Genomic DNA, 12,967 nt, shown 5'->3' on the forward strand with positions numbered 1-12,967 from the left:
TGGAAAGATGTTGTGCCTGGGCTCTATGCCAGGAGAGTGAAATCCTTAAGCCAGGGCCATTGTTCCTCTTAGAGAGGGGACCAGTCCTTTTACAAGCCAGTGTAAATGAGCCCATGCTGGGTCATACTGCGTGGACACAGCCAATACAGTAGGTGGCACCGAGTGTTGCTTGGGCCAGCAAGGGCTAGTCTAATGTGCTCCTGGCACAGGGCGAGGCCCCTTCCTGCCCCAGCTCCTGCCCCTCCCAGTTCTACTGCTGCCAGCCAAAGCTGCTCTCCTCCTCCCCGGCAAACAGACGCTGAAGACACTTAGCAGACTAGCTCCCTGACACCCTTGGGAGCCAAGAATCAGATCCGGAGGAAGACTGGGAAACAGCAACGACCAGAGGTGCAGGAGGCGTGGTTACCCGGAGTCCGGCCAGGATTCTCAGGTACAGTGCTGGGACGTCCCACTTGCCTGCAGGCTGCTGCCTGCCTGAGGGGCCAGTGTTTGGGGGTGCAGGAGAGACTACCTCCACCTGGTGTGGTCCACCTAGTGCGACAGCTGGCAGGAGCAGCTGGGTCACAAGAATGGCCATCGTACGAAGGGAAACAGAGGCTCGGAGATGGGAAGACATGCTCTGGGTGGGCAGATAGCACTGCACCACAACCACAGTCTGGGTCTCCAATCTCTGGGTAGATGTAAAATAGATATCTCCATGCACAAGGGACCAGAAAAAACGCAGATGCTGTGGGGAGGGAACAAGGGGTGTGGAAGGGAGAGCTGAGCTGTTTCCTGTGAGGGAAGTACACCTCCACTGGCTCCCCAGATCTACAGAGGGTCCTGACTGACATAATGCCTTGGGGGGGGGAGCCCACAGAATGCTACCCACCCTATATCTCCAACACTGACAAGGGCATCATCCCAAATAGCTGTCCGGACACCTTGAGCTAGTACTCAAGTTTCCCTTGAACTACTATATGTAGTTCTTGCAACAGCTTTGTGCCATCCTGAGATATGGGGAAACAGAGGCACAGGAGGTGAAATGATTTGTCCCCGTGTGTTGAGGCCTAAACTCGGGCACTGTGGGATCCTGTGGAGCATCCATTAGGCTGAGTCCTAAGGTGAATCCCAGAAGAGCCAGCGAGTAGCAGAAGGTGGAAACATGACCACCATTTATCCACCTAATACCTGCTGTGTCCGGCCAAGAGCCAGGAGAGCTGGAAGCATGGGGTGGGGGAGGGGTGAACTTACCACCCGTGCCCATCACAGGGCTGATGGGACATGATGGAGATTTTGAAAAAGATCCAAGTACAGAGCCCATTAACCTCAATCCTTACCTCCTCCAACCAAACCAGACAGACCTTCAAGAGTTGTGACCATCCTCTCCTTGCCCGAGAGCAGAGAGACAGCTCCTTCACAATCTCCCCATCCCTAAGGAAAGATCTCATCTAGAAGGACAGTTCCCCTACTAGCTTCCTGGAATCAATGTGGAAACAGGCCCAGCTCAGAGGAGGAGAGGGTGGGGGGTGGAAGGCTGGGAAGGACTTCTTAGACTGAGACAAACGACTCACTATGTGCATGCTTTACCCAAGCTCTGTGTTCCCTTGGCAACCATGCTGGCATCCAATCTGCCGTTCTGGAAGTGTCTCTAGTTCAGAGAGGTCAACTAACCTGTCTGAGGGCAGCACAGCTCTGCCTTACAGAGCTATCTTCTGCCCCCTAACCTGTCCCCTGGGCACTGTGCCCAAGTTTGTCAGGAATATCCTATCAGTCACAGTCCATTTTCCTGCAAAGGAGACCAAGAATTCATCTCTACTTTTGGGAGGAGCTATCTCTTTGCTTTGGGCCTGTGTCTCCATTGGTCAGGCAGGCACTGGCAGAGGCAGTGAATCTTCAGCCCCAGGCATCTGGAAGCAGATGGCTCAGTAAATATTGATTTTGCTCGCATGGGAGCAAGCCAAGTATTCCCCCCAGGAGAGTGCAGGAGCAACCAGTCATGTGTCTTCCTGGAGGCTGTGTGACTGAGGACACCCGGACGTACCTTGGACACCGGATGCTGTGTTTATGAGGGATGGGTATTCTAACTGCTTTGCTTAGGACTCTTTGGATTTAGGAGCAGAGAGATCTGAGCTCTGTCCCAAACAGTGTGGGTGGTACCTCAGTGCCCAATCGATGGACTTAGCTCCTCTCTGTTTGCTCCACCGAGAACTGTGGTAACATTGGTTAATATTCACTAGCAACCCCCCCCCATATCCCCCTTGGCACCCACTGTTTAAATACAGACTAGGACAGAGCTCTGTCTCCTCAGTCTCGGTCACCACCCAGCTCTGGGACAGCAAGTCGTGAGTATATTTTTTTCCCTGGGGAAATACTGGAGGGAGAGCTCCCTGAGTCCCTACACCTCCCAAGCAGGCAGCAGTTCTGGGACCAGGGCAATACAGGAAAGATAAAGTTAATCGCACTTGTGGCACCTGGGCCTCCTGTTGCCATGGGAACATCAGTCCCTAGGGTCCCTTCTTGAACCTCACTGCCCTGTAGATAGCTAGTATCTTCAGGCAAGAGGAGACAAAGACGACGTGGAAGGGCCAAGGTATAGCCATGGCCATTTCCATGCAGACAGTGCCTGCCTGACACTGGCTTTTCCTGTGTGACCTTTCCCAGCCCCTCCCCACTGCACTGTGGATAAGCAAGGTAAGGCTAGAAGGGCAGCGGGAGCTGTGGCTCTCAAGCTGGCCTCACCAGCTACATCCAAGATGCACATACTAGGGTCTCAGCCTGTAGGTCAGGGTGGCTGTCCCAAGCATAGTGGCCTGTGAGTCTGTGTGTGTCTGTATGTGTGTTTTGTATGTATGGTGTGTGTGTGTGTGTGACACTGCCTTTGGTGGCTTGAGCCAACCTCCTGAGTGAGCATGCTAAGGTATTCCATCTCTAAGCAAAGCACTCATGTAATATTTCAGCTCCACAGTCCCTCGTGGAGGAAGCTACTGTACTCATCCCCGTTTTACAGACAAGGAGATGGGGAACAGAGACGGTAATAGTTTGTCCCAATCATATATAGCCTCCCACTCAAACTGAGGCAACTGTTCCAGACTCCGGGCTCCTGACCTCACTGACTGAGACATCCTCCCTGCTGGGGTGGGGGTAGCCTTGGATAGCTGCTAACCATCACTTCTTGGCCTTTTGGCTAAGATCAAGTGGATAGCTGCTAACCTCTCTGCTCTATTAGGTAGAATAGCTTCACCGGTTCCCCCAACCCCACACCATCCAGGTAGCCTTGCTCTATGGAGAGTGGTTTGGTTTATCATCTGTTTTGTAATGTAAACAAGAGTGAGGTAGCCAGATTCCCAGGATACAAATATCCTGAAAAAGCCAGGTAGGCTAACAAGGGGTGCGTCTGGGTGCTCTGCACACGCCTATGCACTCGTTCTCTGAAGCGCTCCCTTCCTCCGGTAACTGATGTTCCAAAAGTACGTAGTGTAAGGTCACACATGGAGAGCAGCAATCGGGCCTTGGACCTGTCGTTTTAGCACTAACAACTTTGTCATTTAGCCAAGCAGCCCTCTGACATCTATTTCAAGTCTTCTGACTTCAATTTTGTACTTAGAAAAGGGCTCGAACCTAGAACTAAACTGTGTGGAATTGGACACCAGCTCTTTTCCCAGCTGGTTCTGTGCAGTTGGGAATGTGGCTTAGCCTGTCTGGACTTCAGTTTTTCTCTCCATATAATGGAACTAATGTAAAGAGAAAGTTAGATGAACTGGGTATAAAACACATTTTGTGAGCATGTCCAAAAGGACTGCAGTCAATATTTCTGTTTACACAGTGCATGATTGCAGACCGGCAGTGCACAAGAGGCTGATGGGACATGCACCAGGGCTGGCATTGCATTGCAGGAGCCCTTCTGTCTGTGCTATTTAACCGTGACTTTGTTCCTGCCACGCCCTATTCTTCAGAAGCTGCCTCTGTGCTTAAAGCGATGAGGTCATTTGCCCCAGGCCACTTGGCAGTAAGTGGCAGAGCCGGGCTCCCACAGATTGTTTCCTGCTATGGTTGAATCTCTGGGTCTGCTTGGGTCACTCTTAGTGGCTTGTTCATTTTCTGCTCCTCGCTGGAATGGTACAGCATGAAGCAAGGGGAGGGAGGCATCGACCCACTCTTGCCTACCAGAGGCCATGCGCACCAGCTTCTGAAATCAGAATATCGTCATGTGTGATCTCCAGCTTTTTGGCTTCTGTCCCTACACCACAAGATCCTACTTAGGCTTCTTCCTCCTCTCCAGTGTCTTCCCTGTCTCAGGGACCTGGAGGTCATGGATCAGCAGGGAGAAAGCAGGGTTCAGGACCCTGAGGTTAGAAGGAACAGGATGGGGTGCAAAATATACCTGACTGGACGCTTGAGACCAGAGTCAGGGCCTGGGACAGTTCATGTCCATTGCCATCATGATCAGATTAAGAAAGGCCTAGGGCAATAGCCAGGCACTAAAGGCCTTTCCCAAAGAAGATTAACTGAGATTGTAAGCCTGCCCCAAATGGGGGTGCTCCATCCCATGGGTGGGAGTCCCGGACAGAAGGAAAAGGAGACTGAGCTCTGAGCTCTGGCCCCCTCTCCCCTGTTTCCTCACCCTCTGAGGTGAGAGCCAACAGCCAGCTGGGCTGGGCCCGCCTGCCCAGACTGTGACACCCTAGAAGGGCCCCTCTCCTTCCCTGTGCAGACCTTGGCCTTCCCTCCTTGAAGCTCGGCAGCCCCTAAACAGAGCACGCCATCTCATCCGCCCCCCCCCCCACTAAACAGAGCACGCCATCTCATCCCCTGCTAAACAGAGCACGCCATCTCATCCCCCTGCTAAACAGAGATCCTTGGAGCTAAGTCCAACGTCTGGGATGAGGAAATAGTTCAGTCAGGGCAATGCTTGTCACACAAGTACAAGGACCACAGTGTGCTCCTTAGAATCCAAGTAACAAGCCAAGTAAGGAAGCATGCTTTGTAATCAATCCCAGCCCTGGGTAAATGGACACGGGCAGATCCCTGCCTCGCTGACCATCTAGCCTAGCTGAACTGTCAACCTCCACGCCAAAGAGACACTGCTTCATGAGAAAAGTTGGATAGCACCTAAGGAACCACACCTGAGGAGGACCTCTGGCCTCTACACATATGTGCACACATGTGTACCAGCACCTGCACAAACATGTGCAGGGCACATCTTCCTCTTAGTTCTCCCAGATCTACTCCATATAGTTGAGGCTCCACCCCATATAACTGAGGCTGCACAGTCTTGGCCGTGCTTCCCAAATGCTGTTGGATGCTTAGTGATGGTCTCGTCAGGATCTGAATTGTCAGCCTCTGGCCTGAGGTCACTTGGTATGTTTTCTTACGCCCCTGTGAAGGCCCAGCCTCTTGACGAAGGTGGGGAATTTCCACGGGGTTCGCCAAAATCCAAAATCCAAACAAGAAGTAACAAAAACATCAGGAATGGAAATATACAGAAGTAAATTCAGTGTCATCTCCAGCCCTAACGTACCAGCCTGTTGAAGAGAACATCAACATGCACTATGCAGCCCGTGTTCAACTCTCCAGGTTATTTACAGTGAAGGGCAGAAAGCACGGTGGCAGCTAGAGAGATGTCTGCGCTTCGTGGTGTTACATAATTGGAAAGATACTTTTTACAGGGCAGGGCAGGCAAAATTCACTATTTCTTGTCTTCAACTTTCCCTCTTCGGGTCTGCAGATCCTAAACTTGAGGGTTTCATTACATTAAGACGATAATTCTAGCCATGGGTCTAGGGAGTGTGGCTGGCTCTCTTGGTAGTGTTCACCTAGGACACATGAAGCCCAAAGCTGCATAAAGAGGTCGTGGTGGTACACAACTGTCACCCCAGCACTTTAGAGGTAGAAGTAGGAGGATCAGGTGTTCAGGGCTATCCTTGGCTAGATAGTGAATTTAAGGCTAGCCTGGGACACATGAGATTATCTCCAAAGAATAAAATAAAAAGGATGGTGTTTTCATTTTTGACCTAATAGCTAACTATGTGGTATGGCTGCCTGAACATTCTTCATAGATGCATCCTCAGTTTCTCCAACTATGACAAGAGCACGGGGCTGTAGACTAGTAGCCTGTGGCATGTCAGAGTAGAGAGAATCCCATAGAACTGGGGAGGCTAGGCCTGGGGGTGTGATCTTGACTTTGGCTGTTTCCAGGCAGAGTTTGCGCTCTCTGGTGCAACCCAAGCCTTGCTTCATTTCAGCCACGCAACACAATGCCCTCCCCTGCCCCTCTTTCCAGCCTTTGGGCTTGCAGCATCTGCCACCCATCCATCCCCAAGACTGCCCTTCAAGAGCTTGTCCATGAAAGATCTAATGCAGAGATTTAGCACCCTGAGTTCTCCCAGGCCCACCTTGTATGAGAGGGGAAAACAAGGATCAAATGATTTGTCCTGGCTCACATGACTGGAGAGCGGCAGAGCCTGTGTCAGAACTGGGGGCTGTCACTGATAGATCACCCTACCACACACATAACCCATATTAAAGTAGAGACACTAACTTCTGCTCTTCCAGAACTGAGATAGGAGTAGTGGCAAGAGGGCAGGTGGGCTGCAAAGATGAGGCCAGCCCAGCCTGGGGCTGGGGTTACAGAGCAGAGCAGAGCAGAGACAGTCCCTCTTCCAGGGAAAGCCACCAGGGACTGAGGTTCCTTGTGAGGACTGAGTGTGAACAGCCCCGCATTTCTCCTCCTTCTCTATGCATTTATTTTATCTTATGTGTATGAGTGTTCTGCCTGCGTGTATGTAAGTATCCTGTGTGTGTATGTGTGCGTGCGCGCACGCGCTCGCACGTGATTGTGCGTGTGTGCCTGTGTGTAGTACCTGTGTGTAGTGCCTGTGTGTAGTGCCTGAGAAGGCCAGAGGATGCCCTGAAACTAGTTTCAGATGGTTGTAACCTGTCATTGGGGATCCTAGGAATCAACTGCAAGCCCTCTTCTAGAGCACCAAGGGTTCCTACCTGCTGAGCCCTCTCTCCAGCCCACCTGGTTATTTCTTTGCAACCTTAGACTTCTCTGTGTGCTCAGGTCACCAGCATTCATCTCCTCTCCTGTGAAGGTCACCTGCTCTCCCTGGGGACTAGAGGTAGCACCCTCACATGGATTCTTGAGAGTTCCTGTGAATTTTTCCAGCTTCAAGTGATTGTTAGTCTAGACCACAGTGTTCCCCCTGAAATTCCTGACAAGACCACTCCTCACCCCATGCCTTGGTTTCTTCCTTACAACATGGGGTGGGGACCTGTGCCTCAAGACCACTTTAGGTGGAAACTGAAATGTTAAGAGTATCGGCTAGGAACGGGACCACTCATTGGTGCAATGTCGATCTGCTGTGCATAGTTTAACATCTCCCTTCCCAGCAGACTGAAGGCCAGTAATGGTTTCCCTGAAAGACCCTGGGAGTTCACACATGGGAGGACTCAGGACAGCACTGGGCAGATGGAGAGCATCCTATCCGATCTTGCTCACTTTGTTTTCACACATGCACGTGTGTGATGTGTGAACATGTATGTGCTTTATACACACGTGTGCATGTGTATATAAAGGCCTCAAGCTGATGTTGGATGTTTTCCCCGGCCACTTTCCATCTCATTCATCAAAGTAGTGTCTTTCATTGAACTTCTTACAGAGCTTCTCCAAGATTCTAGCCAACCAGCTTGCCTCACAGATGCCCTGTCCCTTACTGCCCCCTCCCCTGTACTGGAATTGCACGTGGCTACTATGTCTGTATCTTAAGTGGGTTTAATGGCTAAACTCCTCTCCTCACACTTGCCTAACAAGTGCTTCATCTACAGAATGGTCTTCATTTTTTTTAAAGCATTTTTTTCTTCAAAGATAGCAGTTCAGAACAATGATTAATCTAGGCTGGGCCCAGCGCCTGTTACTAGCCCATGGTCAATTTTATACTGTGTCAAGCGGTAGCTGATGGGGGTAGTGACTGTTAGTCTAGACCACAGTGTTCCCCCTGAAATTCCTGACAAGACCACTCCTCACCCCATGCCTTGGTTTCTTCCTTACAACATGGGGTGGGGACCTGTGCCCACCACAGTCCTGACCTTGCATCTCTTTCTGTGTCTTGCAGGAAAATGACTCCCTCCATCTCATGGGGGCTCCTGCTTCTGGCAGGCCTGTGCTGCCTGGTCCCCAGCTTCCTGGCCGAGGATGTCCCGGAAACAGACACCTCCCAGAAGGATCAGTACGCAGCCTGCCATAAGATTGCTCCAAACCTGGCAGACTTTGCCTTCCACCTATACCGGGAGCTGGTCCATCAGTCCAACACCTCCAACATCTTCTTCTCCCCCGTGAGCATTGCCACGGCCTTTGCTATGCTCTCCCTGGGGAGCAAGGGGGACACACACTCGCAGATTCTAGAGGGCCTGGAGTTCAACCTCACACAAGTCCCCGAGGATGACATCCACAAGGCCTTCCATCACCTCCTCCAAACCCTCAACAGGCCAGACAATGAGCTGCAGCTGAACACAGGCAATGGCCTCTTTGTCAGCAACAAACTGAAGTTGGTGGAGAAGTTTGCGGAGGAGGTCAAGAACCATTACCATTCAGAAGCCTTCTCTGTCAACTTTGAAGACCCAGAAGAGGCCAAGAAAGTAATTAATAATTTTGTGGAGAAAGGAACCCATGGAAAGATAGTTGATATGGTGAAAGACCTGGACAAAGACACAGTTTTCGCCCTGGCCAATTACATTTTCTTTAGAGGTAAGATGGCATAACCAGCTTGAGCTGGCGTCCATGGAGACACCCATACATATTCTCAAGGACCAGTGTCCGAGCCCTTACTCCTTGCTGGGGCACTGTCCCACCACATTTCCTACTCTTTGACGGCTAAACTCTGCCATCTTTCAAATCATCAATTAAGTTTAGGAATTGGCTTCAAACAATCAAATCCACTGACTCGTTCGAAGGACCAATCATAGCCTTTGTTGGCCTAATGTTCACCTCCCGTACAAAGGAGAGTTGTAGAATGTGCAATCCCTCCCCCAGCTTCAGAACCAACTGTCCTGGTTGTGATGGTCTGAAGAGAGTACATTTCCATGGAGTGTACTTGATCAGCTTCTGTGGCATACCAGTATGAGCTCTGGAAAATGGGCTTAAATACACTACAATCTACTAGCCTTGATATTGGACAAGCCATTTTACCTGTTTGGGGTGTGACTATCCATATGACCAGGGAAAGAGCTAGCTGACACTGTGTGGGGATGAAAGAATTAGTGAAGTTACCCAGTGCACGGGACCTAAGTACCTGACCAACTAACATCCCAAGCATGGCCTCCAGCCTGGAAGTAGTTAGGTCAAAACGCTCTGGAGAAATCACCCGAGTAGGGTCTTGGAGTCAAAACCAGGAGCTGCTCTGGCCTTTATGAGTCCCTTGTCCCCAGCAGAGTCCTATGAGCAGAGAATCAAGCCAGCACAGCTCAAGTCCTAGTACTTCCTTGAGAAGGCAGGTGTCCATTCCTCCCCAACCTCTTATGGGAAAGTGAGGTTAGGGTTTCTCCTGCCCTTCTCATGCTGACGGCCTTGATCTTGGGTCCCCGAGACCCTCAGCCCACCCTCACAGCTTCAGTGATGGGTCCCCGAGGGCTTTGTCCACTCTAATGACCTTGGTGACAGGTTCCTGAGAGCCTTGCCCACCCTAGTGGCCTTGTTGAGGTGTCTCTAAGGCCCTTACCCAGTCTATGGGTTCTTGTTGGTAGTTCCCCAAAGTCCCCACCCACTCCAGTAATCTTGACAGTGGTGGCCTTATATAGCACATAGGCGTCAGCACTGAACCCTTGGCTGCAGAAAAGGATATTAGGTGCCAAAAACATTTGATAGCTGAACACCCAGTTGCCAATGAGTGTGCCACTCCTGACAAGAAGCTAGCAAATAGAATTGTCAGGAGTTCCATTTATAACCCCCAAGTCACCTTTCTATGCGTATAGAACAATTACTATGTAAGATATTTTCTAGGCACAAGGGGGATGGTAGCACTGAGTTTCTCTAATCTGGAAAATCTGAGCCCTCTTGGAGTCCTGAGTCACCCTCACCAAAGTCCCTGGGCAGCCTGGAAGGCTAGTAGTGACCTCCCCTGTGCCACCACCTCACTGGCTCAGGTCTCCTCTCACTCTCCCCTCTGCAGGGAAGTGGCAGAAGCCATTTGATCCTGAGCACACTACGGAAGCTGACTTCCATGTGGACAAGTCCACCACGGTGAAGGTGTCCATGATGAACCGCGTAGGCATGTTTGACGTGCACCATTCCAGCACACTGTCGAGCTGGGTGCTGCTGATGGATTACATGGGCAACGCCACTGCCATCTTCCTCCTGCCCGATGAGGGCAAGATGCAGCATCTGGAGCAAACTCTCAGCAAGGAGATCATTTGTCAGTTCCTGCTAAATAGGCGCATAAGGTGACTCCCCAGACAGAGACCTTCCCCAAGTGTCCCAAAGGACAGAAAGTGCTTGCAGAGGACGAACTCTAACCCAAGGCCACAGTTAAGTGTATAGGCCAGAAATCGAGATCTCTAGGCAAGTTTACTAGGCAAGGCTCTGTTCCTGTCTCCAGGACCCAGCGGTCCTAGAGTGCGCTCCACAGGTCAGAGGACCTGTGTGAGCACTCTGAGTCCAGGCCCTGCTGCCTGTGAGAAACCTACATGGAACTAACTTCTGGCAGTCCTGAGGTTAAGGGTGGGCAGAGGTTGTGCCCTTGCTTCCTGGTCAGGCCTCTGCTTCCAACATCCATAAAAATGCAGAGGAGCAGATAAGGCTGAGACCAGAATGGGTAACAGGTCCTGAGGGCCGGTAAGACCCGATTGGGCCCTTCTCTTGTCCTGTAGCTTAGCCTTTAGCTCTGTGAGGGGGAAGGGAATGTCACTCAGCTGCCTTGACCCTAGTTCCCCTGAGAATCAGATCCGATGGGGGATCCCTTGCTCGCTGGAGAGGAGGGATTGACAAACACAGCAGGGCACAGTGAGGCATGGCCCCTCAATCTGCCTGAAGGACTTCTCAGAGGAGGTGGCATTTCACAGGCTTCCAGGAGCTTGAGCTTAGAAATCCCACTGATTTCAACTTCTCTTCTGCTAGAAGGGGACCATGTAAAAAGGAAACGCGTGAAGGCACTTTCATGTTCCACTGGGGGGTACTGGCAGGTTCAGTGTGAGAACCAGTCAGAAACAATTACAGAAAAGGGCGGGTCTCGACAGAGCCCAGAAATCCCATGAAACTCCTATAATTTTAACTCTTGCCTGCCTACTAGGTCAGCCAGTCTCCACTTCCCCAAACTGTCCATCTCAGGAACCTATGACTTGAAGACAGTCCTGAGTCCACTGGGCATCACCCAGGTCTTCAACAATGGAGCTGACCTCTCCGGAATCACAGAGGATGCTCCCCTGAAACTCAACAAGGTAAGGTTACCTGACCATAGTGATGTCCTGATGTCCTGTAGGGCAGCACAGGATGTGTGGGCAGCTCAGTGCAAGGCTGGAGAAGAGTAAAGGGATGCAGACAGAGTCCAGGCTGAGCTCTTCCTAAGAACTGTCAGAATTCACTTGGACAAGGTGTGATCAGATATCGTCTGGGAGGGTCTTCTTATGCAGATGGAATTATGGGCCCTTCCCTGAGGTGCTGCCCTGATCATTGGTTTCATCATTGTCTGGAAAATTTGACTATTGGACTCAGTTTATATATTCAGAGAGTGCTCTGGAATCATATATCCCTGATACTTAGCGCTATTAGTGAGCCATCCATTTGAAAGTATGATTTCAACCAAACTGGTTCAGAGAAGTTAAAGGCAGTTCAGCCTGGGCAAAATATTCTGGACATCAAAGGTCATCTTCAACACCCTTGTTACGATGTGCTCACAGCTACATACTGACCAGGGACACTCCCGTAGAGGACATTCAGTTCCTTTCCCTGAAGCTATGAGTTGCATCCAAAGCCATGAGAGATGGAATCAGGAAGGGAGAACAGAGGAGAGTGGACCAAGGCAGGCGAAGAGTGAGAGAGGAGCAGTGGTCTTAGGTGGTCCCCATGAAAGGGGGCTTGGAGAGGAGCAGGAAGAGATGGAAGGAGACACACTCCCGAGTGAAGTCCTCCTGGGTGAGTCCCATGTGAGATCTGGCTCCAGCCAGGAATGACAATCACCTCACCTCCAACTGACCTCTGTTCTCTCCCCACAGGCTGTGCATAAGGCCGTGCTCACCATTGATGAGAGAGGAACAGAGGCTGCGGGAGCCACAGTTTTGGAAGCCATTCCCATGTCTCTGCCCCCTGACGTGAACTTTGACAGACCTTTCGCTTTCATAATATTTGATATGCAGACTCAGAGCCCCCTCTTTGTGGGAAAAGTGATGGATCCCACACATTAATGACCATCCTCAAAAGTCATCCTTCCTTCTGGATTGGGTCCCCTTCCCAGTGACATTAAACGCAGGCTGGCCTGGCCCGTGCCTGATGCTACTGCAAGCCCTCGACTCTGTGGTATGTGTGTGTGTGTGTGTGTGTGTGTGTGTGTGTGTGTCTTTATGCTCTGAGTTTGTTGTGGACTTGAGGTCACAATGTGTTTTGATGTCTCCTCCATCCACACAAATAGGTTGTGGGTAGAAGACTATGACTGAGACCACAGACTCTGGTCCTGGAACCATCTGCTCTAAAACAAAACAAAACAAAACAAAACAAAACAAAAAATCCATAACATCCATCATATCTGGAAAACAGAGGGGACCGCGTGGCTCATGCTTAAATGTCCAGGGTCCAGTAAGTGCTCATGTCCTCTAGTGACTTCTCTTCCTCTGTCCTCTGCCCCAGGCCAGTGTCCCTCCCACTGTCAGTGGGTCCACAGCCCATGGTGAGCCCCATGGGCTCTCAGAGCTGCCAGTTCAGGGGCCAGCTGTCAGCTTCGCCATCTCCATATTCCATCAAGGCAGGATCATGTCCCCTCCCATTCCAACATGTCACCTC

At 51.0% G+C, this 12,967-nt stretch overlaps 1 protein-coding gene across 2 annotated transcripts; it reads left to right on the plus strand.

The window, feature by feature from the left end:
• Positions 1-306: 306 nt before the first annotated feature.
• Positions 307-12,472, plus strand: Serpina1 (serpin family A member 1). 2 transcript variants are annotated; one of them, XM_052186698.1, is made up of 5 exons: positions 307-430; positions 8,097-8,728; positions 10,149-10,419; positions 11,265-11,412; positions 12,187-12,472. In XM_052186698.1, the coding sequence occupies exons 2-5, from the start codon at positions 8,101-8,103 to the stop codon at positions 12,373-12,375; spliced, it is 1,236 nt and encodes a 411-aa protein (XP_052042658.1). In that variant the 5' UTR covers positions 307-430; positions 8,097-8,100; the 3' UTR covers positions 12,376-12,472. The 2 variants fall into 2 exon arrangements, with proteins under 2 accessions (XP_052042658.1, XP_052042659.1); XM_052186699.1 differs by lacking the exon at positions 307-430 and adding an exon at positions 2,287-2,324.
• The last annotated feature ends 495 nt before the right edge of the window (positions 12,473-12,967 follow it).

Source organism: Apodemus sylvaticus, chromosome 6, assembly GCF_947179515.1.
Source record: "Apodemus sylvaticus chromosome 6, mApoSyl1.1, whole genome shotgun sequence".
Classification (NCBI taxonomy): Eukaryota; Metazoa; Chordata; class Mammalia; order Rodentia; family Muridae; genus Apodemus; species Apodemus sylvaticus.

Bases quoted from the DNA above. Each gene is read 5' to 3' on its own strand.
- Serpina1 (XM_052186698.1), top strand. From the start codon at position 8,101: ATGACTCCCTCCATCTCATGGGGGCTCCTGCTTCTGGCAGGCCTGTGC. The intron at 10,420-11,264 runs GTGACTCCCCAG...CCTGCCTACTAG, and splicing joins CTGCTAAATAGGCGCATAAG to GTCAGCCAGTCTCCACTTCC. The intron at 11,413-12,186 runs GTAAGGTTACCT...CTCTCCCCACAG, and splicing joins CTCCCCTGAAACTCAACAAG to GCTGTGCATAAGGCCGTGCT.